Source organism: Poromitra crassiceps (genome assembly GCF_964638095.1).
Source record: "Poromitra crassiceps genome assembly, chromosome: 3".
In the NCBI taxonomy this organism is placed as follows: Eukaryota; Metazoa; Chordata; class Actinopteri; order Beryciformes; family Melamphaidae; genus Poromitra; species Poromitra crassiceps.
Window position 1 is genome coordinate 67225745 of NC_139625.1, and position 26280 is coordinate 67252024.

General features: G+C 45.4%; 1 protein-coding gene across 1 annotated transcript in view; it reads right to left on the reverse strand.

Moving 5' to 3' along the window:
- Positions 1–26280, reverse strand: part of kiaa1109 (KIAA1109) — a gene marked incomplete at its 5' end in the record, with an annotated part of 191617 nt that overhangs the window by 122240 nt on the left and 43097 nt on the right. Inside the window, 17 exon segments of the mRNA XM_083634137.1 lie at positions 342–550; positions 1237–1431; positions 2004–2209; positions 2311–2438; positions 2653–2802; positions 3009–3129; positions 5405–5578; positions 5669–5739; positions 7672–7809; positions 9947–10220; positions 11108–11611; positions 17166–17412; positions 17772–18022; positions 19138–19451; positions 19571–19690; positions 20093–20221; positions 24932–25108. Of these exon segments, the coding sequence (XP_083490263.1) occupies positions 342–550; positions 1237–1431; positions 2004–2209; positions 2311–2438; positions 2653–2802; positions 3009–3129; positions 5405–5578; positions 5669–5739; positions 7672–7809; positions 9947–10220; positions 11108–11611; positions 17166–17412; positions 17772–18022; positions 19138–19451; positions 19571–19690; positions 20093–20221; positions 24932–25108 (3408 nt within the window).

Sequence of the window (26280 nt, forward strand, 5' to 3'; positions counted from 1 at the left end):
AGACCGGCAAGAGTCAATTAGACTTGAACATTAGAAAAGGAAAAAATATATAGAAAATGTGCAAAGAAAAATACTGCCTTCATGTTTGTTTTGATTGCATGTTGCAGGAGTTTGTGTTTATGTGGGATGTTGATGTGGTTTGCATGGCATTAGATCTGGGTGAGCGTGTAATCTCATTGTCAAGTGTGTGTGCACCTCTACTGCACAAGAAAAATAAATAAAAACAATTTGACTTTGATTCAACTTAGGTCGGCGGATCGAATCACATGACACATTTTCCTCCTGCAAAATGGTGTGGCTGAGACTGAGTCAATAGCTACAATCAATCAATCAATCAATACCTGGTCATCTGAGTCTGAGTGCTCGTTAGCGTCGGAGGCGGGGCTGGTCGGGTCGTGCGGCAGGTTGTCGTCGGACACGTCAGTGCTGTAGCCGCTGCCTGTCTGAGAGCCCGTCGAGCCATTGGACTTGGACATGCCCGTCTTCCCCCCAGTGTCCCGACCCATCACGCCGAACGCACTGTAAAGAATGGCTCCTGACTGGCGGCCGCCTGCAAGGGGAAGATATGCACAAATACAAGTTAAACACACTCCTTAAATATTTTGTTTACACAATTATTGTTGCTCATTTCATTTAATACCCTTTTTTATGTTTCCCCACACTGCTATCCTGAGCGCAGATTTGAAATGAACTTGTTCAGCTTAGGCCTTACATTGGTAGTTCAGCCCAAAATCAAAAATACATATTTTTCTTCTTACCTGTAGTGCCATTTATCCGTCTAGACCCGGTTACTCGAGATAATCCACAGACCATGTTGTGAGCAGTTTCATGTAGGAACTATTTTCTTTTGACTGAACTACACCCTAGCAGGTAGCGGGTGTAATTCAGTCGAAAGAAAATAGTTTGTACATGAAACTGCTCACAAGGTCTGTGGATTATCTTGTGTCACCGAGTGATTTCTGGAAAGAGACATTGCTGTTGAGTTTTGCAAATGTATTTCTTTTTGGCGCTTTGAGCACCACAATCCAGTTCCATTGTATTGGAGAGATGGCAGACATCTCTAGGGCCAATAGAGTATCTCCAAAACGCCACAACTCAGACCAAAACGAGCTAGATGAATATATAGCATTACAGGTAATATATAATTATTATTCTTTTCCTTTTTTTCTTTTGGGGTTGTGGGGGAGTGAATTGTCCCTTTAATACAAGTAACAGTTCTTGCTCAAGAGAGTTGACCTTTGACCGTGAGGTTCTCGATGCCACATTCGAACATGATCCAGCCCCATTTCTCCAGGGAGGCACGGGCCAGGTCAGCGTTCATGGCCTGGGCGTCGGTCTCATCCACCAGCGAAAAGTCTTCGCTCTCCTCGAGGCCAAACAGTACCTTGGATTTCTCAAAGGGGATGGCTGTGATGGCACAATGGCCAATGTCTAGAGAGAGCACAGTGTAAAGAGGAGGCATCACTCCACTGCTACAAGTACTGGACCACATAAGAAAACATTTCAAATTGATTGCAAAAGCAGTTTGTGGGTTACCCTGGTCCCCGATTTATCCAGTTCTGTTTGTTCTGTACAGTCAATACATATACATTTTTTCATGAAGTATGCCAACAAGGAGCAGCCAGGGCGAGGCCGCGCAGCAGGCGAGCCTAGGAATCGAGTGCACGTAGCGCACGACATCCCTAGTTAGGTCAAATTGTCAAAAACCAAGGCCTGTAAAAATGTGCCTACAGTAAATTATCCTCTTACACCTGGTTTCATGCATTCTAGTCCTGTACGTATCCAGCAGTTAGACGTCTACTGTAACCCTGCTTGAGGTTACAGAAAACCTTGAAATATGGTTTAGACAGGAATAGCTCAACATAGGTCAAAAAATAAGCATGCTTTTTACTACTTTACATATCCTCCAGAAGCATCCTGCATGTACAAGCATCTCACCAGAGGGGCCAGATGTCAGATACAGGTTCAGTGTCAAACAAGGGATGGGAAAGGGAGGAACCGACCTGAGGAGTCCAGCCCTCGCAGCTGGCTGTGGATCCGGTGGACGTTGAGCCTGGCGGCGATCTCCTTGCCCTTCTCGATGCCGGCGTTGGAGCGCAGCGAGCCGGATGACTGAGGCTGCATCTTGGTGGCTGAGGCGTACTTTTCCAGCCCTCCACCAGAGGGCCGGCCGTGTTCTGTGGTGTTGGGCGTCTCTTCTACAATCCCCCTGAGTGGAGCAGAACGCAAATGTGTTTGTGTCCGAGCTTGACCGATGTCTCAAATGTGTGCGAATCGGATGTACGGGATGTAGAGCAGGGGAGGCGTTACCTGTTCATTCGGAACTGGGTGGCGATCCTGTCGAAGCACAGCGCCACCAGAGAAACATGGGTGACACACTTGCCAGAGCAGGAGGGCGAGCCCTCTTCTACGGAAGCCTGCAGGAGGCAAAGGTTGACCTGGAGGGAATGAGAACAAACTAAAGTTTCCTGCAACATCTTTGGGAAAATTGTTTGGCTTTAATATCACAAATAACCGAGTGAAAAAATATACTGTATACTAAAAATACACCAATAAACAGATTAGGAATATTGTATGTGAAACTAAATAGATATTTTGTCCTTAATTCTACTTAATTATCGAAAGATCTACAGCAACATTAGGAGGGCTCACCTTGGGGATGGAGACGTTGGCTTGGAGACCCTTAATTTTCACATTGTCCGGTTTAACGGACAGGTCTGTCTGGCCCTGGGAGATGTTGAGGGAGCATGGGGTGGTGCCCTCCGTCTTGGACAGCTTGTGCTCCTGCTTGCCCGCTTGGCTCTGTGTGGGGTCCGCAACCAAAACAGGGGGATAATCAGCCATTGGTAGGCGAGACTGGCTCAAATGTGTTTTGCATTTTAAGCAGAATTTGACAGCCTGCTTTTAATTCATATATTAATATTTGTAAATGAACACAATCTCACTTTTTTCTTCTTCTTCTTTTTTTCCTGTGTTTGTCTTCATTGTCTGTGTATTGTTGTACTTACAGACTCGGTGACGGTGGACTTGCTGATCTGATAGGCTTCGTTGAGGACTTTCGCGTGCAGGTCATCCAGAATGGCTGCAGGGTGACGGATACTGGCAAAGTGGACCATGGACTCAATGTACCTGAAACAGACCAAGCACATTGGGATAGCCATAATATAAAGAAATATTATTTAACACTTAGTTATGTTAGCCACAAATGGGAACTTCACAAACAAACAAACTGTGTGGGCATATCAGAATTAATTTAGATGATTTTGTGAAGATGACCCCTTTAAGTAGAATCAAATGTACTGTGTGGATACTGATCTGGCTTCACAAATATTCCACCCTCAATGCCCACATGTACTGACAGCTCCTAGACTTAGCTGCACTTCAGCCTCGGAGCTGAAATTTAGCCTTTTCCTCACTGCAATTGAGCCCAGAGCTAACCGCTAACTGCTAGAACATCTTCAACCCTGGGCTCTTAGCCATTAGCTAGCTAGAGTTTCACAATGTTACACCAGACCACACTTTGAAGCAGTGACAGTAGAATGTTGGATCCCAGCTCTGAGCGAACAGCTACAGTGTGTAGAGAGATTAAATAGGCCTTCAGTTAACTCAGCCTGAGGCTGCTAAAAAATAAATAAATAAAAAACTCACAATATGCAGTATGAGAGACTTTCAGACAGCTATGCAGTCATTTTATTTTTTTATTTAACCAGGTTAGTCTCAGGTTAAGAATTGGGATGCATTTTTCCCCACCTACAGTAACTTCAGAGAACATCAAGTCTCTACTGTAGTGGAATTAACACATTCTTTTACCTACTCTTATCGTGATGGTCCGCTGGGCAGATGCAGATATAAATATAATGCTTATCAAAATGTACACATTCACTGGGCAAAATAAGAAAACTACATCAAGCATAGAGCATTTGCTCCATGGTCAGACAGAAACTACCACGCCTGGAGTGACAAGGGGCTGGTTTCCATCAAAGACCTGTACATAGATGGTCATTTTGCATCCTTTGATCTACTAAAGAGGAAGTTTGAGTTGCCTGGCACGAATTGGCTCAGATTCCTCCAAATCAAAAATTATGTTAGATCCAAAATCCGCACCTTTGAGGCACTCCCAAATGAACATGCTTTTTTCGATGTATTGCTGAGCCCTTCTAACTCCAAGCACCTAATCTCTAGATTTGTATGTCTGTTTGGCAACTGCAGCATGGCCTCTACTGAGAGGATTAGAGAAGCATGGCAGGCTTGGTATTGATGTATCTGACATTATATGGGAAAGGAGTCTGTCTGTGGTACAACTCTGCTCAGTGAATAGCAGACACCAGCTGATCCAGTTTAAAGTCACTCACCGTTTTCACTACTCCAAGCATAAATTGCACAGGATCTTCCCTTCTGTCTCGCCACTGCGTGACAGGTGTCAGGTACCAGAGGGCACACCATCTCATGCCTTCCGTCTCTGCCCTTCACTAACAGGATTCTGGGCCAAAATATTTGACTGGTACTCTAAGGCCTACAAAATAACCCTACAACAGGAGGAAGAACTCGCCATCTTCGGCTGCTCGGAGTCCTCACTGAACTTCCCTACAGCTGTGCAACAATTTCTGACATTGGGGACAACAGTCGCCAAAAGACTCATTCTGAAGGAATGAAGTCCTCCTCTTCACCTTCTTTTCAGGTGTGGCTGATGGACATGATCTCTGTTGTACAGATGGAGAAACTCAGGTCCCTGAGAACCAACACGCTTGGAAGGTTCTTAACTATCTGGGACTGGGACCCGTTTTTGGCCTAACGAGGTTAAGAATGACCAGTGACTGAGGGTAGGGGTGACGGAGGGCTCGCCCAGCTGGTATCTGGACCCTTTGCGCTGGACCCCATGCACTTTTTTTACAAACATATAAGCACCTTATGCGGCTGATAGGGCCATGTTGCAATGTTGATGTATGTTTTTTTTTGTTTTTTTCTTTCTTTTCCTGTGTCTGAGCCAGTTTGTCTTGTTTGTATATTGTTCTCTAAAAATTTAAAATAAAAAATATATAAAAAAAGCATAGAGCATTTGGGCATTATTTACGCATGGTTTTATCGGCAGAAATGTTTGTTTCAGGCCGATGCCGATATTTCATTTCATTTCTAACCCAAGAAAGCAGCATCAACAAACAGAAAGCAGCAGGCTGAAAACATACATCAGTGTTTAGAAAGCAGCATCGACAAACAAAGCAGCAGGCTCAAAACACACATCAGTGTTTAGAAAGCAGCATCGACAAACAAAGCACCAGGCTCAAAACATACATCAGTGTTTAGAAAGCAGCATCGACAAGCAGGAAGCACCAGGCTCAAAACATACATCAGTGTTTTTAATCAGTTAAAAACAATGGACCAAATCAAAATGGAGGATGTCTGCTACCTGTCAAGGGCTTCGGCTACGAGGGGGGTGAGCACCACATTGACGGCCCCTTTCACCTCCACAATGGCCGTGGTCCTGGTCTGGGCCAGGGGCTGCTCCAGAGTCCAGTCCTCTGTGGTGGTGTCCTCGTCCGTGTTCTCCATGGCCTTCTTATCCAGGGGGGTGTACGGCGTACTGGGGAGGGTCGAGAAGAGAAAGGTCATGTTGAGCACACAACACACACTGAAGACATTGTCACGTTGCAAAATACTGTGACTTAATTACCTGTTTGTGTCTCCCATCAGCTCAACTCCTCTGTCCAGTAGAGAGCTGGCTGAGAGGCCTTGCTTTAGCACCTGAAATGTCAACATTGATAGAACTTTACTATGAGCGCTAACTGACACAAACAATAAAGTCACATTTACTTTACTGTGAGCGGTAACTGACCCAAACAATAGTCACATTTTCACAATTTAGCTGGCTACTTAGAGCAGAGATTCAACAGAAAGAGGTGAGATATCACTGTGCAAAATACTGGATTCATTTAACCACTTTGTCGTTTGCTTTTTTGGCTCGAGAATGAGGCTTTGTAGCCTTCATAGGCGAAATGTGTTGCAATGCTGGCCGTCATCCAGTTGAAAATGTGAGTAGGTGGAGGGGAAGAGATTAGGACTATCGTGAAATGCAAAGTAGGGAGTTTTGTTCCAAAAACTGAGTACAGGCAGGAAAGTGAGTTTTGAAAGCCAGAAATGGCATCACCTCAAGTATAACCATTAAATTGTCAGTATTGGACAACAACTTTCGCACCCCCCCTGATATATGATCTGTTGGTGCTATTGAGCAGGAGAAACCTTACTCATTGGAAGATGAAGATGGCGACAGGGACAAGGGCAAATCAGAATTACGTCATGAAGAAAGTGTGGAGTGGAATGAGGATAATCACAGGGTTTCATCTGCCCAGTGGACAGGAGGGGGAGGAGAAGAAGGGGGACGAACCACGAACCGAAGATATACTTCAACAGATTAGACACCTGCCTCGGAGTGGAAGCGCCATCTTGACTCAGTGATTGCGGGCTGTATTGGCGAGAGGGAAGGAAGGGGAGTGTAGGACTGCTGTGCTTTGTCACGCTGCAGAGCCGCCCGCAGCTCCATGTCAGGAAGACAAAGAAGCTGGTGGGATGCATGGGGACATCACTGGCATTGAAGCAGTGCAGTCCACTGCCACTGATGCCCTCAAAGCAGGCTGGCTTGGGTTGTTTCAGTGTGCACAACAAACAGTGGTGGTGGTAAGAATAAAAGGGGAAAAGATCTGATCTCTCCAGTGAGCGACTCATACCACCATGAGGTACCAAGCACTTTTACTTTGACACCTTAATAAAGAGGACAGTGAAATACCCTTCTTTGCCTGTTTGGAGTTCAAAATACCATCATGAGCAATGTCAATGCTGATACTCATCATACTATGATACTGATTCACTCGTAACTGCAAGACAGTGATCGCAACTGAGCTGATGAAAAAAAATTAAAGAGAGTGATTCTAACTCTATTGTAACTGGGGGGGATCAGATTTGACGTGATGTTATCGCAGGCTTTTGGTCCAGATGGAGGAGCAGGCTGTCGCCCATGAGGAGCATGACATAGCGGCAGCAACCTGTTTCTGTGCGTCAACAGCTATTAGTATCCCGAAGCCTAACCGCAAAGGATGCCTAAGCCAGGGAGATGACATGCTATCCAGCTACCATCTATTCATTTGATCCATCTTGGCAGCAGTTTTAGGCGAATTTGCTGATACTGGAACTGTACCTTCCCTATCAGAGCATTCCAAACATACACAAATGTCTATATCCCACCCGTGAGTGAGTGAGTGAGTGAGTGAGTGAGAAGAATTGTGTTTGGCCACAGATATGCCATTTTAAATGCGATCGGGCTGAATCTTTCAGGAAATGCAAAGAGCACCCCTGCAGGTGACCTAGATAACGGAGTTAGATTTTTGAATTAGGCAATTAGGGCCAACTAAATGGGCAAAAAGGGCTAATTAGTGGCCAAAATGCCTCAACACAGCAGGTTCAGCATCATGGAGAGCTCCAGAGTGGAGCAGCACACAGGTGAGCGCAGTTTGAATCAGCCAGTGAACTTTGGAGCAGCGCACAGGTGAGCTGAGTTGTAATCAGCCACTGATGAGGACTATGAAAGCCCTCTGGGGAGAGAGAGGAGAGGCTGCATGGCAGCTCTGTGAGCGAGGCCTGACTACATGACCAGTCACACAGGGACAGGTATTCCATTAGTACCTTAAAGCTAGGAACAGAGAGTTGGTCAAAGGAGGTGGAGCTCTCCTCACTGGTGGGCGTGTCCAGATCCAAGGGGCGGTGTAGAGAAGACTTGGAGGTCCTCTTATTGGTGGGCTGCTTGACAGACCAGTTTGACACCTGGCAGAGGTAAAGTACATATGTCAATAAAGTGATAACAATCGGACTTGGCACTGCCAGTTTTAGGCTTAACACTACCAGACTGTATTGCCATATAATATATGGCATATTGTAGTATCACTTAAAAAACCTCTTTCTCAATACATGAATGATGGTTAGTTGGACAAATGGACAAATAACCTATGAACTATTATTTCTGCTGCTGCAAGCTGTGCAAGGATCCGGTGACTCACATGTACCAAGACGAAACCGATGAGCCATGGTTAGTTTAGGTATTATAAAAATAGACCCTTCATGGGGGCCATTTTGTGTCGAAAAGGCAGGGTAAACACAATCATGGAAGTTGGAAACCCTCATTAGTGTTTTGCTTGCACCTGTTTACCCTGCCTTTTCAACACAAAATGGCCCCCGTGAAAAGGGTCTATTGGGTCAGTCTCATTGCATCAACTCACATTGACTGATACAATGTTGGTTTTAGTCTACACATAAATTATTAACACTTAAGTTTAAATAAATAAATAAATAATAAATGCAACAACCATTGCAACACAATGTACACTACATGGCCAAAAGTATGTGTTGACACCTGCTCGAATTTCTCATTCCAAAATCATGAGCATTATTTTGGAGATGTTTGCTGCTATAACAGCCTCTACTCTTGTGATAAGGCTTTCCACTGGAGCACTGTGAGGTCTATAACAGCCTCTACTCTAATGGTAAGGCTCCCCACTGGAGCACTGTGAGGTCTATAACAGCCTCTACTCTAATAGTAAGGCTCCCCACTGGAGCACTGTGAGGTCTATAACAGCCTCTACTCTTGTGATAAGGCTTTCCACTGGAGCACTGTGAGGTCTATAACAGCCTCTACTCTTGTGATAAGGCTTTCCACTGGAGCAATGTGAGGTCTATAACAGCCTCTACTCTTGTGATAGTGTTAAGATTTCCCTTCACTGTAACTAAGGGGCCTGAACCATGACAAACAGCCCAGACCAGTACAGTATTTCTCCTCCATCAAACTTTACAGCTGGCACTATGTGCTCAGGCAGGTAGCGTTCTCCTGGCAACCGCCGAACCCAGGTTCATCCGTCGGACTGCCAGATGTTGAAGAGTGATTCACAACTCCAAAGAAAGATTTTCCACTGCCCCACAGTGGCATCCTATGATGATGCCACTTTGAAAGTCACTGAGCTTTTCACAGGCCTGGGCAATATATCAATATAATATGTTGATATCGTGATATGAAACTGGATGTTCTTTTGGATTTTGGATATCATAATAACATTGTGATATGGCATAGGTTTTATCAAAACATGTATTATATTTTGTGAAAGCACCAAGTTACAACTGAACATTTAGCCCATTTCATAGAAAATACTGAGATATATAATGTGTATCGCCATTTAACCTTAAAAATACAGAGATATGATTTTTGCTCCATATCAGCCAGCCCTAGCTCTTCAGTGCGGCCGATTTTACTGCCAATGTTTCTCTATGCGATGGCTGTGTGCTTGACTGTAATGGGTGTGCCTGAAATAGCCAAATTCACTAATTAGGAGGGGTGTCCACATACTTTTGGTCATCTGGTGCATCTGTAATTGTAATCTCTTATTTGAAATGAACTTCCACGGGAGAGCAAAAGGACAGAAGTGCAGATATGGAGGTTCTAACTGGAGGCTTTTACCTGCTACTGGGCCAGGTAGTTTTGGTAGATATGGAGGTTCTAACTGGAGGCTTTTACCTGGTACTGGGCCAGGTAGTTCTGGTAGATATGGAGGTTCTAACTGGAGGCTTTTACCTGGTACTGGTCCAGGTAGTTCTGGTAGATATGGAGGTTCTAACTGGAGGCTTTTACCTGGTACTGGTCCAGGTAGTTCTGGTAGATATGGAGGCTCTAACTGGAGGCTTTTACCTGGTACTGGTCCAGGTAGTTCTGGTAGATATGGAGGCTCTAACTGGAGGCTTTTACCTGGTACTGGGCCAGGTAGTTCTGGTAGATATGGAGGTTCTAACTGGAGGCTTTTACCTGGTACTGGGCCAGGTAGTTCTGGTAGATATGGAGGTTCTAACTGGAGGCTTTTACCTGGTACTGGGCCAAGTAGTTCTGGTAGATTTGGAGGTCCTAATTGGGGGCTTTTACCTGGTACTGGGCCAGGTAGTTCTGGTAGCAGGCCATGACGTGGGGCTGCCGTGTGACGGGGCCCGGCTCGGCCGTCTTCTCGGCCTCCACCGAGCCCTCCTCCTCCATTGCCAGGGCAGAGACGAAGGAGGCCTGGGACGTGTGCCTGGGCAGGGGCTGGGGGGGCAGCGGGGGCAGTGTGGGCAGCATGGGGAGGGGGCGCGGCTCAGTGATCAGCTCGCCATTCAGAACGTAGGTGAGGGGCCCTTCCACGCTGTGATAGATGGAGCTCCGGCTAGAGAGGGGGGGTGGGGGGTGGGGTACAAGTGTGGAAGTTCTGGACATTAGATGCAGGGACTTTGCCACAACTTAGGGTTTCCTGAAATGACACCCCTCAATTCACAGTAGCCAATTTAATATGCTGGCAATATGCTCCCTGTAGCCAAGCCCTTCAGTGTTCAATTTAAGAATTTGGTTATACAGTCTCATCTGATGGGATGGCATGAATAAAAATTAAATGCCTGCTTTCGAACAAAATCCCCACTCCATCATTTCTAAAATATAGCAATCTGGCAAGGTTAGCAGTTGCTTGAGGGGCTATTGATTCCTAAACTTGACATCCACCCACTCCAAAAGATGACAACTGAAAGACACTTGGATGTTGGCTTAAGGCACTAGAATCTACCATCACCTCAACCCCACGCTTAACCTTGGACTTGATTATCATCTAACATCAACCCATTCTGTTTTCACGACTCTGAACTTTTCTGAGCTCTGTTTGAGTCGAGCTCCATCAGTAGACTCTTCCAAACCCTGTTGTAAAGTCTGCCATCCTCTAAGCCAGTGTTTCTCAACCTTTTTCATTTAGTCCACATTAGAGCCACATGCCCCCATTTGACAAGATTTTGTCCTTTGAAGCCCAAATTTAGAGTATTCTGTATTGTTACAACATATGATATTGTTGTCGAGAATCCATGACTATTTGTATTGTAGTTAGAGACAACAGTGAAACTATAATCAAAATAATCATTATTCGACATTCTCTAATTGGGTTAACTTCTTGTAAATTAAATAATTGTGAGGTTTAACAATTCATCAATTTTCTGGGGACCCACTGGAACCCCTTCAAGGACCCCTGGTCGCCCTCGCCCCCCACGTTGAGAACCTCTTCTCTAAGCTAACCTGTAGTTCTCCATGTGGTACGGCTGCTGTGGCTGCTGCATCTGCTGCCTCCTCTTCTTCTTGCGGCCTGGGTACGTCCCAGGCCCCTCGTCGGCGCTGCTGATGGGCTCAAAGTCCTCGGTGGCGGAGAAGTAGGCCTCGCTGTCGGCCACCGACATGCTGGAGTCGGCCGAGCGGTACTGGTGGAAGGTGTTGGAGTCGGCCGAGGGCGTAAAGGGAAAGGAGCCGTAGCTGCGTCGCTGGCGCGGCGAGTCCAGCACGTTCTCGTCGCTGCGGGAGACCTCGCTGCTGAACTGGACGCCACCGCCGCCGCCGCCGCCGCCAAGCACCGGGGGCGGCTTGTCGGTGAAGACCGCAGCAGACAGGCTCTTGGTGCTGCCCAGCCGGCCAGAGTGCACAGAAGACTGGCGCTTTAGAGGCGAGCAGAGCGGGGAGCGCAGCGAGGCGCGCTCCAGGGTGCCGTTGGGAGAGACCGGCGAGCCCTCTGGGACGTCCCCTAAGGTGCTGCACAGTTACAGGAGCAGATGGAACATTCAGTCATTGACTATATAAAAAGGAATTAAAGGTGCCATGTGTGCCATTTCTTAACATCAGCATATCATTTTCAAATGAATTGCGATAACTTTGTCTAAAGTAAAACAGGAGACAGCAACTACATTTGGCCATTTCAATTTCACTTAATACCCATTTCTATTGTTGGTGCAATATATTTCTCTGTGCATTAATTGTGAAAATACTATACATGCCTCAAAAAGTGCTTAAGTCTTTCCCATCAATATGGGAATGAGCCATTTCAAAGGGCAGGCACTTTCAAAAAATGCCTGGCAGGTGATTGGATAAATCATCACCATCTATCACGGGCTCTCTCTCACTGGTGTCACACCTAAAGCCCGCCTGTAACTGCCTCTGGGCATTGATTGGTGCAAATCACTGGTGGTTCAGATTCAAACCAATAAATTGGAGCGGGGCAAGATGGATTTGTTGTGTGACCGGTGATCTCATGATCTCTCTGGATCCAGCTGCCTCGCAAGGTTAGGCTCTCTTAAAAAAAATAACAAATGAAAAAAGGGGGGGGGCAGCTGCTTACCAATCTGGTAAACCGAGTCCATGTCCAATGTGAAATTCTTATTTTGAAATGTTGGGACTATTTGCATGACAAGATTTTTACCAGTCTTGTCATCGTTTATTCAGCAGGATCAGTCAGTCATAGTACGCAAAGGACGCTTTTCACTCTCGGGGACGCTCGGTGAGTTTCACTCTCGTTTCCCGAAGGGGGGGGTGTGTTTCAATACGACTGACCCCGCCCGCTTGGGATGCAGCGTCAGTACAACGGGCGCGCCTACATACACACACACGGACTGCAGCAGCACAGCACCTACTGCTAAACACCAAGGGCTGAAAGAAAACCACAATTTATCAGCCAGAAATGAGCCACACATTACAACCAAACGTCAACTTCTGAGTTTAATGTCGATACAAAGGACTCGGGATGCTCTGGCTGTGTGGAATTTGTTTCTTGATGAATTAGCGGACGTTACTGTGGTATGTTTGGTCTTGTTTGGCTGCGGCCACTGGTTTCCTGCATGTGCAAGAGGGACAGCAATCTTTGCAAATATCGCATTCTGAAATGCGTGTTTCAACATTCCAACCCAGTGATCCTTTGTATCGACATTAACTCATTCTCTGCCAAAGACGTACCCGGACATACTTTTAACAATGGCATTCTGTGCCAAAGACGTACTCGGACGTACTTTCATGTTTTGGCTGTTTACATTACATCAGACACTTTCCCAGCCTGTGACATTGTTTCAAGTCAAACTGATAAAAGGAACCCGCTAGTTTAGTATTTATGGGTGGAGCCTGTGGTCGAAACAGAGTCCGATCCAGAGTTCTCGGCTGGCGACGATGGCGAGGAAGACGCCAGCGTTTTTGTTATTGCTCCACGACGGAGCGCCATGGCGACGAAGGCTCCCCTTCACAGCGTTCTGATCCACAGATGAATCGGAGGAGGAGAAATGGGTGCCACTTGGAGAGAGCGATGACGATGGTAAAAAGTAGCCTATTTTTTGTATCGCGTTTGAGATGAAATGATCACACACACAACATTCGAGTATAATTGTCACGCATTGTTTATAACTTATGCCGCCGGCATGACTCGCTTCACGTTTCCTCTTGCCAGCTCTCCCTCTCAAGGGAGAGCTCTGTCACACTCAAGGGAGGGGGAATCACATGGATACGTCAAACGCGTCAAACCGCGTCACACACCCGTCCCCAGCAACCAAGGCGAAACATGTGTCACATAAACATTTCAAAGTTTACAGCACTAACGTAGCTATTGTGTGATCTTCTGTGCTAACGTTAGTTATGAGAGGTAACGTGACAGCAGGTAACGTTACAGCACTCGTTATTCCTGTGTGTGTGTGTGTGTGTGTGTGTGTGTGTGTGTGTGTGTGTGTGTGTGTGTGTGAGAGAGAGAGAGAGAGAGTGTGTGAGTGTGACCACATAAGGGTTCGTTCCATTTGTTTATGCTTTTATCAAGCTAAGCTAAAAATCCACATGGCAACTGTAAAAGTAAATTATTTATTTGATTTTGTGCACATATTTATCATACTTTGATAAATACTGCGGCCAAGCCTCATCTGTCAAGAAACCCCAGGGGCCAGACTCTCTCTCTCTCTCTCTCTCTGTAGCCGCTCACTGGGCGGGATGGACCGACACAGCTCCCTCAAATACATTCTCTTATTTTTTATTTTTTTATTTGGGAAAACAAATACTGTATAATGTGTCTGATGTGTCACTGAGGCAAAAAATAAAAGGCTCAAAAGAGAGTTCTGCTTGAAACGGTGTCCTTCACTAAAAACCTCTTTTTCTCCTATTTCCTGTTCAAAGGAGGGCATTTTTAGTGAAAACAAGCTAACTTCCACTGCTTGTAACTAAACAAGGAAAGATGGTCGAGTTTCAGTTTTTTACAAGGGGTAAGAAGAGAGTCTCTGCTTTATTGTGAGATATGTTGTGTAATTTTATTCCTAGCACAGAATATTCTGTGGGTCCTGGAAGATCAGGAAATATGCTCAAAATCCTGGCACTGGGAGCACACAGACCGAAATGACCCTGGCAGAGAATGAGTTAAAAGAAGACATTCATTTATTTTTGTAAGTTTTGGTTTGGTATTTTGCAACGATTTTAACATACACGGTATGGCCGGCCACTTCAAGCACCATCCACCCAGCCCGCCAGCCGAGCTGCAAGCAGATCCGTCGTGTCAAAAGCTCTAACACTGAAATGTCACTATGGAGCTACAAAATACATCATTTTTGGACACCCGACCCAGCGACAACCACATGGGATCGTTTAATGTCCCGATTATGAAGCAACCCAATCGCCAGAATCAAATGTCAAAAAAGAATACCGGTATTATGGAGCTAAAAAATCAACTCAATCAAATTCGTCAAATTAACGTTATACGCGCCGCAACAAATAAACACATTTCCCAGTGTCTCTGCCATCACACTGGACATCAACACTAGCGGGAGACTTCTCCCCCTCCAGCAAATATACATGAATGCTATGCGTAACAAACAACACATCTTACCGAGAGGGAGAGAGCTAAGCTAAGTAGCTAACAGCTAACTAGCGTGTTAGCTAGCCGATCTGAAAAGCATGTAAACAGTAGGGATGGGCATTTCTAGCAAAAACACTATTCGAAATTCGCTGGCCAAATTCGAATTTAATTCGAAATTCGAAAAAAAAAAAAAAAAATGTAAAAAAAATATATATATATATATTTTTTTTGTGAGTGAAATGTTGCATTGTCTCCCCTGATTCTAAGTCTACGGCTTTATTAATTAATATAAAAAGCTTCTGCTGTGGATTTTTAGCTCAAACAAGCATTGCACCACTGAAGTAAAGAACATGTTACATGACATTGACATTTTCGAAAATAAAAAACAGTTTTGACAATCATGAGTGGTTCATTAAATATTTAGTAGGCTCAGGTCTGAGTGCCAAAGGGGTGCCAAAGTCACCCCCTCTCCCTCTTCATGGGATTTCATCCGCCATTCATTTTTCCATAAACCTTGCTTAAAATGCTTATAAAAATTGTTTTACTTGCTCAAACCAAGCGATTTGACTATACTTAGAATCAGGGGAGACAATGCAACATTTCACTAAAAAAAAAAAAAATTTTTTTCCGAATTTCGAATTTCAATAATAAAAGTCGACCTTGATAATAACAACGATTATTCGAAAATTCGAAATTCGATGCCCATCCCTAGTAAACAGCGGTGAGATTAGTGAGAGAGTCGGTAAAAGGAGGAGAGACCCTCGAGTGCTTGTGCAGAACTAGTGCACGTTGTGTACAATGGGTAATGAGCCGCTGTGATGAAGATTAAATCGAGATTAACGGAGTTGAGAGCAGACAGATACTATCGTAGCTGTGGTCTCTCTCTACTAGTCAACTCAGTGCACATGACGCGTTCAGGAGCCGTCGGTAAAGCATGCGAGTGTGGCCTTTGAGTGACATCTGTAAACGTGTCTCAACAAAATAATTAACCTGGGTTACCCTTACTACAAAGTTTACTATACAACTGAATGGGGGCAACATCATCCGCCCTGCATCTAATGTATTGAGTAGGCTACCTGTGATCATCATTGTAGGGGGATACTCACACACACAGTATTATAGGCTACTTTCATATTGGGGCCATGTATCCTTGCCTTTATCTCACCCTGTTGTATCTTTGCTTTCGTCATGACACTATACAAGAAAGAAGTAACACAAATTACATGGAATAACAATTGCCACTCCATCCGCGGCTGTACCCCATCGAGCCACAACCCAGGGATGCCTGCCCCCACAGTTGCCACACGCCGCACGTGGTCTGGGGCCGAATTTGCCCTTGTTTGATCTTGCAAAACATGTATATAGTAGGGGTGCACCGATTGCAATTTTGTTGGCCGGTTCCGATTTCATTTTTTTTAATAGTCTGACTTGAATAATTTACAGCTTACACAAACATTTTGTAACTTTGTTTGAAAATTAAGATTCATATAACAATTCTTATCATCTCAAAATAAAAGTGTTCCAGGTTACTGGACAGAGCTTTTTTGTGCAAATACAATGAATAAAAAATAAAATAAAATCCAATAGCCTATATCCCACAGCTATCATGCATTTACTTTTCCAAAAGAAAACAGGTGCAACAGAACATCAAGGAGTTTATAGCCTGGCTCCAGACCAGTCCGCTTGAGTAGAAGGGGAAATTAGTTTATGAGTTACAGTAATGATCTTCAGTCTGAATATCAGAGTTTATACAGTCCGAAATTTCGTATGCGTTTTTTTAAATCTGCCATCCGAAAAAAGATCGTCACGCACAGAAAACCTTGCACACTGAGTCCGATGCATTTTATTATTATGTTCATCATTCTATTTGCAATACGAAACAAATAGTCGACTCTCTCCTGTATCCACGTTACAACATGACTGACAGGTTGAGGCAGCAGCGGTGATGTGGAATGGAGAAGGTCGGGGAATGGTTATCATACTGGACACAATGCTCACGTTCACCTCGCCAAGCCAGCTGTGCACGATGGCGGGTTGCTGCAGCACTGCTTCCCGGGGAGAGAGAGCAGAGAGAGGGGGAGGGGCCAGTGAGGTGGAGCGAGCCGTTCAGACTGGACTCCAACCGAGCGGGACTCGGCCGCACCTCTGTCTCCACGGCTTATTTTCGACTTGCATGTGTGACAAACGAGCTTTGTCTTCTTCACTGACGGTGAAAAAATTCCACAACGAGGAAGGTATGCTGGCGTGTGTGGTGTGGTGGCTGCCTGTCTCTTTGCTTTGGGGTGCGCGCACGTCACGTGAAAAAAGGGGGGGAGCCAACCGGCACACAGAATAGGCTATGTAGACTGACCGATGCAGGTCACCGGTCACGGCCGATCAGCTGAAAATCGACCATTTCCGGTCACGTGCCGATCGATCGGTGCATCTCTAGTATATAGGTAGGTATATTAAATTAATTTTTGAATTGATTTGTCATTGTCAGTGTGTGTTACTCACTCGGCAGGGCTCTTCCCATTCATGGGGAACATGCGCTCCTCTGTGCTTGGAGAGGGGGTGTCCCTCTCCCCGGCCAGCAGGGGCAGCGCGGCGCTGGAGGTGCTGTTTTCCTCGGAGGAGGAGGCGGAGCTGTGGGAGCGCTGGTGCTGGGGCACCTGGAGGCTAAGGTGCTGCTGGCCGCGTCTCTCGGGCAGCTCGGGAGGTGGCCCGGGCGAGTGGGCGTCCCTTTTCAGTCCCACGGCCCTGACTGAAAGAAAATACCCACGGTTACTGCAAATATGACATACATTTTTGCATCTTATATGTATGTTGTACATCTTTTGTTTCATGTTCTCATATGTTCTAAAGTTGTTAAATCTTGCATATATTTTCCTATCTATATTTTTCATTCTGTATACATTTAGTTAGTAGCATGGTAAACCAGCCAGTCACGTGGACTCACATTTCATTTCGTTCTACCAGAATGAAATGAAATGAAACAGAAAGCTCTCAAGGAAGCCTGGCTTAGAAACACTGTTCTATGATATATCCAGGGAATATAACAAAGATCACAACTAATTCTGCAAACTGTTTGACTGCCAGTGTGTGCAGTAGTCAAGCCCGTACCATCCACTTTGGGCGTTTCCTTGGTGAAGATGCACTCATCAGGCTGCAGCAGCGACTGGCCGTAGCACATGTCCGATTCGGTGCTGGAGCAGGAGAAAGCCGAGGAGGAGGAGGGCGTGAGCTCCTCCAGTCTGAAGAAGTCCAGGCCCGTGTTGGTGCCGCCGAAGAAGCGGCAGCCCCCCAGGCAGCCGCAGCGGTTCCTGCTGCGCCTGCTCCGAACACCCGCCTCCTCTGGCCACAGGAACCAAAGTCTGGGGAGAGACGGTGGAGGAGAGCGATAGAGGGGGATGAAGGAGGGAAGTACAAAAGGAGGACTGGGGCAGGAGTAGGGTTGGGTAGCGTTCACATTTGAACCGATACCGGTACCAGTTCAAATAAAGTATCTATCTCCAAGTTATGAAAGCTTTCCTGGCCCAAGATTATTCACCATGGTTACTGAAAGCAGTTTCATTACTATAAATAGCTGATGATATCTATCATAGAACTTGAACGGTAAAAAATGGTATAAAAACATTCAGCAATGCATTTTGGTAACTGATAGGTAATGGTAACTCAGTTTTACCATTGTCCCTGTGGGGGGGGGGGGGCAATTCCCCAAAAAGAAAAAGGAAAAAAATTAGTAAGTTTTCAAAATTGCAATATTTCCTGAATTTCGCAATGAATTTCGAATTGAATGGGGTCATTCATTATCTCCATTGTTCAGTCAACAAGGTTTGGTTTGGGGTCATTTACCTGCCCCAGCATATGCTATAGACATCCTAATGTGGCTATGTTTACATAATGGCCTTCTTCAGCTTAATGCTCCTCTTCTGCTGCTGCTTCTCTCAGGTGTGCAGGTATGAATTTGTCAAGTTACAATGGACAGTAAGCAGTGAAATAACATAATCTGCAGCAGGGCAGACAACAATTGTGAAAGACCATGGTCCATTGACCATTGTTTTTTTTTAATACAACGAACGCGTTTCAGCGGGTAGCCTTCATCAGCATTGATGAAGGCTACCCGCTGAAACGCGTTCGTTGTTGCTGCTGTACAAGCTAAGTATTAAAAAACCTAAATTACTTTTTTGAGTGCTGGCCTTTTGTTCTTTTTTGTACGTTTCTACCTTGGCCCTGCACCTTGACTGACTTCAATTTTGAAGTGTGCTCGCTACTGCTGTTGTTTTATGCTATCTGATTACACCCACTGAAGCTATATAAATTACTTTTTAAAAGAAAGTTTCAGCATTGGCATTTTAGTTGGCCAAAAAAAAGTTATTCGCAATGCCAGAGTCCCTTGATCAAAACAAAATGGTGCAAATTCAGAAATGAAAAAGCTCATGGAGATGAAAAATAACAGATGACCGTGATCTTGGTCTGGGTTGGCTACCTCTTGGTCTGAGCGTCATGCAGTTCCAGAAAATGCCTCTGGACTTCACATTTGGCCGGGTGGTCGGCTGCCAGGGCGATGTCCGCCGTGATGAGGTTGAGGTTGACCGTGCCCGCCTCCAGCCAGACGGAGCGGCGCAGCAGAGGGGGCTGACCCGGACCCGGGCCCTGCCCCCCGGGCTGCGGCCGGGCAGCCTCTCCATGCTGCTGCTGCTCCATGTACTGGCGGATGGTGACGTCCTGCACCATGGCGCTGATGCCCTCCCCCACCGCCTGGTTGTGCAGGTTGCAGTTGGCCACGCGGACGGCGCCCGTCTGGGGAGGGGAGAGGGAATGACGGTATAATGTGAGAGTTGTGTGAAATCTAGGGAGCAATACAAATCTGTAGCTGTAACTGCATTGAGGCTTGAAAAAAAATCCTTGGTACCAATTACCTTGATGTTGGCAGCACAGCCGTGTTCCACAGCGAAGAGGTCGACCCCGTCCATGGCCAGCCGGGTCATGGTATACTTCAGCTCCTCTGATGTCCGACAGTGACCTGGCAAGCAGGTCAGCTGAAAGAGAGTTATCATTTAATACCAGGAAATCTCCTACAGATGCAAATCTCCAACTGCGCTCTACGTGATAGCACTTTGTAGCCTCCAGCCACAACAGCAAAAGTGTCAGGAGCTAAGGAGGGCTCTCTGGCTGATGTTTTAAAAATATCCTTGTTGTTATGCGAACACAAACAAGGCATGTTCTGATACAGCCTTGATGTTCTGATACAGGCTTATTGTTGTTTTTTTGCTCTAACATGCCGTTGAATTCTATCCCCTTGTTTGTGGCTCGTGTGAGTACATCAATAGATTTGCATTGTTGATTCAGACAAAACCTGCAAAACTAGAACCCCCTTTTCAAGGTGTGTGTGTGTGTGTGTGTGTGTGTGTGTGTGTGTGTGTGTGTGTGTGTGTGTGTACCTTGGCGTCACAGATACGGCGGTCGACACCATGCTGGCACATGATGGAGGGTTTGGGCTGCTCTAGCTGGAACTCCCTGGACACCCCATGGAAAACGAAGGTCTCTCCCCACTCCATCAAACTGGCCAACTGAGAATCACACAAACACACCGTTAAACACCTTGACTCGAGTAGCATAAGTAGCAGAGACTAGGCCATTGGGTTTGGCCAATGCCGTGTGAAATGCATGATTGAGGAAGGTACACGGTACAAGGTACACCATAAGTATACCTTGCTGTGCGCAGTTCCGGGTAAATTAAAGTGTTTCTGAATGTCTTGGAATGAGTGGAGACCACTGAGCTAAGACCCCCAAAAATATCCCCCCAAAAATATAATTCAGAGTGTGAACACAACTATTACTCCACGAGGGAAATTATATTGGACTGTCTCTCAACTAGAGACCATAGTTACAGAATATAGGCGAATGAAGGTACCAGTTGGTTGTAATTTTGCAAAACATATTTGTACATAGCCAGTAATGATGGAGTCAAACTTAGTTTTAGCATGTTTAGGAGAAATATTGGAATAGTCTTGTAGTCTATGAGGGTGAACAGTGTTTTGCTCGATAGGGTGCCAGCATACAGAGGCAACCATTTGGAAAGAGGACGCAAGACGAATGACCAGTAGTACCATTGGCAGATTGGGAGTCGCTGTCCACCTCTATATTTTGGTTTCTGGAGGGTTGAAAGTTTAGGCCTAGGTTTATTTTCCTAGGTTTATATTTCTTGACATTTTGATTTGTAAAACCAATGACAGACTCACCACAGATCTGTATAGAAAACCCACAGATGGTAACTCCTTACTCCATGTAGAGAGCTATCACCCTACACCACTTAAAAAGGGCATTCCCATTGGCCAGTTTAAACGTTTACGTAGGAACTGTAGTTCAGATGACTCAGATGAGTCTTTACCTCCGCAAGCCCTTTCTTGTAATTAATTGACAAAGCAACTGAGGGGTGAATAGAGATCCCAAAGTATTTAATCCACCACTGGGACATTTAATGGGGTAGCTGTATGTCTGGCAGAGGTATTCAGCAGCAATAGTGCAGATTTTCTCCAGCTAACTTTGTATCCAGATTTCTGGTAATTTTAAGATATTTAGGAGGTGGGGTCTGGGGAAGAGACTGTGGGAAATTCTGAATAAAGAGCAGTATATCATCTGCATACAGATATGGTGTTTGGTGTCGTGAACAATAATAGGGTCATGGTTAGCTGGTTGCCGAATGGCCTGGGCAATGCCTGGGCCACAGGTTCGAAGGATAGAGCAAATAACAAAGGCGAGAGAGGGCAGCTCTTGTGGAAGCTACTGTACGTGAGCCTGGGCATAGTTTTGAGCAAGTGTTACCCATCAACACCATAGCGGTTGGATTGGTATACAGTAGCTGAACTATTGCTAAACTAGAACGACCGCACCGCGGATTTATGCCTCCGCCATTAGTTCATCCTTGAGTCCAACTGGACGTTTGAGGCAAATGAGATGAAATTCCATCAAGGCATTCCTGAGATATGGCGTTAACAATCTTGAAAATGGAGGTCACAGTGACCTTGACCTTTGATCACCAAAATGTAATCTGTTCATCCTTGCGCCCAAGTCAACGTTTGAGCCAAATTGAAAGAAATTCCATCAAGCCGTTCTTGAGATATCGCTTTAACGAACTTGGGAATGGCATTCGTGAGGTCACAGTGACCTTTGACCACGAAAATCGAATCAGTTCATCCTTGAGTCCAAGTCGATGTTTGAGGCAAATTTGATGAAACTCCGTCAAGGCATTCCTGAGATATCGCGTTAACAAGCTTGAAAATGGTGTTCGAGAGGTCACAATGACCTTGACCTTTGACCACCAAAATCTAATCAGTTCATGCTTGAGTCCAAGTCGATGTTTGAGGCAAATTTGATGAAATTCCGTCAAGGCATTCCTGAGATATCGCGTTAACAAGCTTGAAAATGGCGTTCGAGAGGTCACAGTGACCTTGGCCTTTGACCTTTGACCACCAAAATCTAATCAGTTCATGCTCGAGTCCAAGGCGATGTTTGAGGCAAATTTGATGAAATTCCGTCAAGGCATTCCTGAGATATTGCGTTAAGCTTGAAAATGGCGTTCGAGAGGTCACAGTGACCTTGACCTTTGACCACCAAAATCTAATCAGATCATCCTTGAGTTTAATTCGATGTTTGATGCAAATTTGATGAAATTCCGTCAAGGCGTTCCTCAGATATCGTGCTAACGAACATCGGACGGACGGACGGACAACCCGGATCCATAATGCCTCCGGCCTGGCTATCGCTGGCGGAGGCATAAAAATTATTTCCAAAACACATGTGGCGCAACAGCCCATAGGTAGTGCCACTCAAGGCAGTCAAATGCCTTCTACGCATCTAGAGAAAGAATAGAATTAGATGTTTCAGCAGTATTTTAATTTTCCATAGCATGAACAAGGCGATGAATATTATCTGAGGCAAGGAGATTTTTGATTTAGCCCGTTTGGTCCTCATGTACCAGAGAGGTCATAAACGGTTCCAGTCAAGCAGCTAGTATTTTGATGCAAAGCTTCATATCTCGGGGTCTTGTTCTCGAGTGAGGGGACAATGGAGCGGGAGATGGAGAATCGGAGCAGCTAGAGTACCGTAGTATTTTGTTCACTGTATTGCACCATTGTGACGAAAAGAGAGCCGAGCCAGAAGGCAAAGCTCTTTATCTACCGGTCAATCTTTGTTCCTACCCTCACCTATGGTCATGAAGGATGGGTCACCGAAATAACAAGATCGCAGATACAAGCGGTCAAAATGGGTTTTCTCAGTGCAAATGTCATTGTTAAAGGGACACTCAAAAATTCAGCCACATTTTTCTATACTTAAACCTCCATTAACTGAAATATGACTTGGCTATCCCCCAGTAAAGACAACGGTTAACAATGGGTGCTAATAGCCACAAGCTGGCAACTAGCAACGCTCACTGACACTGACTGTGACACACAACGTGACTATATATACAGTATACTATACAGTGTTTCCCCTGGAAAAATGTTCAGGCCTGGAGGGATTTCGAAACGTACACTGACCGCAACAGTGGGGGCCCTCGCTGGCGACGCTAAACTTTTAGCTAACCTGTTCGCGTCTATGTTCACAATGGCATTCCAAGTATCATACTATTATGATATGCGATGCGAACCGTTGTATTATGGGATGTGCGTTTCCCAGGCAACGACACACGTTGACATGTTTTGGAACAGCGGCGCATGCTGGCGCAATGCTCCTAAATGCTTATTGTTTTGAATGATTTGGCATCTTCTATTACGGTCAACACTGTCAACACCAGTATTGCTGTATTGTAATAATATGCCATAAAGGTTTCTTTGCAATTCTTTTTCTGGCCTGGCGCCGTAGAATGGTAGGGGAAACACTGCTATAGTATATGAGTGAGAGGATGTATACTAATCGCCCAACTCCCCTGGGGTTTCCTCCAGATAGGAACCTCCCGCTAAAAAAAACATGGGGGGGGGGGAGGGGGGGGATGCCACCTGGGCGAGTTGTTCCAGGCACGTCCAGCTGGGAGGAGACCACGGGGCAGACCGAGAGCTATGTGGAGAGATCATATCTCCATGCTGGCCTGGGAACACCTGGGGATCGCCCAGTCAGAGCTGGCTAATGTGGCCGGGGAAAGGGAAGTTTGGGGTCCCCTGCAGGAACTGCTACCTCTGCGACCCGATCCCGGATAAGCGGTTGAAGATGGATGGATGGCTTCATATCTGTGTTCAGAATTGATAAGGGACGGTAGCTTGAAGAGAGATTTGGGTCCTTGCCCTTTTTTAGAAGCAGATAAATAAGAGCTATGTTATTGTTATTGGATAAGGAGCCTTTTTTGATTGCAGAATGAATCATTTGAAGAATAAGAGGGCCCCACTGGGGCCAAAATGCCAAGTTCAGGCGGTAAACCATGTTAACCTGGTGACTTTCCTTTGTTCATATTGCCAAGGGCTTTATGGAGTTCACACAGAGTTATAGGGACTTCCAATGCAAGGTGGGCTTGCGGGAGAAGCTGTGTTAACTGCAGGGAGTTCAGGAAGTCATTACAACATTGATCATTGTAACTTATGTCTGAGGAATACAGAGCAGAGTAGAATATGTGAAAGCATTATCCACTGGGCTGCTGACCTGTGGGGGGATTTGACACAGGTTATATGTTTGCTAGTTGTTCAATAGTTTTAAGTTTAGAGGCTAGTAAGTGGCTTGGCTGTGCACTATGGAGCTAATCATTTTGTCTAATCCTGTGGATGAGGAAATCTGCTCTAAATCTAAGTGATTGTTTCAGTTCTTTATTGAGTAATTCTCTTTTAAGAACTAGAGCAAGGGTAGGATTCAAAGTTTCTGCCATTTCCTTTTCCAATTCATGTTTCAGTTAGGACTTGTGCAAACTGGGAGAAAATCCCATTGTTTTGTCCCTGATGAACCCTTCACTGCATCCCAGAGAACACTAGGGTCGAGCGCAGATGGTTTATTGATAGTTAGAAATGAATCCAGTTGTTCTCTCACCTCCCTTAAAATAGACTCCTTCTGTAGCAGGGTGGATTTAAAACGTCAGTGAGGGGGAGGGGATTGCAACTGTGCCCATAATTGCCCTGTGGTCAGAGAGACCCATTGGTAGTAAAACAAAATCAGAAGTCCTATCAGGGCTGCGATCTTCCCTAACAATTGATAACAATGGGTAACACTAATATCACATCCCGGTAAAACACTGCAACATACATACATTTAAAACTTGAGCACACAGATGGAAACAACTGCTGCTACTAATAGCATACCTGTGGCACAGTGACCCTCCCGGTGAGCTGGCCGGCCTGCATGTCGATGAGCCAGGCGTACTCCATCGTGTCGCTGCCCAGCGGCAGGCCCTGGGCTGAGAACATGGCGTGAGCCCTCATCTGCAGGCCGGACAGGCTCAGATGGCCGTCTCTTAACACGCCGTCTGCTGTGGGACGCTGAGGGGCATTCACAATAAGTCACAAGAAAGTCACAAGATGGCTCCAAATATTCTCATGCAAGACGCAATGTATCAGATTTAAAAAGCTGAATAAAAATGGCTGATTTTGGGGGGGAAATAAAAAATCTAAAATCTAAAGCTTGGTTTGGTAATAAAAAAAACTACAATATACAAATGCATTGGTTGATTAAATACTGACAGGTGTGTCATGATCGGCCCAATGAATCATTGAATATCATTGCTCAGTAGTTGGAAAGATTGAGTTATGACAGTAGGTCACTACCTTGATGAGTTAAGTTATCTGAAAACTCAAAGAAAGTGAAATAGCATGAAGAAAAATGTTTCTTTCAAAATGTTTCATTTTGCCTCAAAGGTCAAAGGTAACTATATTGTCCCTTACAGGGAAATTGGTTTGCAGCCAGGTAATAGGGTTAGGGTTAGGCTAACCCTAACCATAAACACACACATCATACAAACGCAAAAAATAATATATATATAGAAGACTAAAGCCTAAAAACAGGGCAATGGAGGCAGAGAGATTTTTAAAAGTACAACAGGTAGCAGCATCAGCAAAAGTGCATAAGTGGGCAGTCTGTGAAAAAGGGCAAAACCAGAAAAATAATCAGCTATCTCTATCAGCTGAATAGCAGCCGGGACAAAGGAGAGTTTGAAGCGCTTGGTTCTTGTAGCAGACAACCTGAGGACAACAGCTCAAACTCCGAACGAAGGGGGTGATCTAGGCCCCCCAGGAGGGAAGTGGCTTTCCTCAGAACCTGCCTCTTGTAAAGGTCTATGAGCTGGGCTTGGGTACTCCCAGAAACCTTGCTGGCCACTCTGACGAGGCTACGTCAAGCCTGTTCTTATTGGCCAGGGTTGTGTTACCAAACCAGGCCACAATACAGAACATAAGAACAGATTCAATCAAACTCATGTAGAAAAGGGTCATCATTACAGAAGATACATTAAAATAACACATTTTCCTCAGGAGAAAAGGCGCTGCTGGACTTTTTTAGATGTGGCAGCAACATGAGAATGAAAACACAGTTTGTTGTCAAGAACAACACCCAGGTATTTGTAGCTGTCTACAAGCTCAATGTCTGTGCCTTTGATGCAAGTAAGAGTAGGGCTAGGAGGAGTCTTTCTAAAGCTGATGATCATGTCTTGGACACA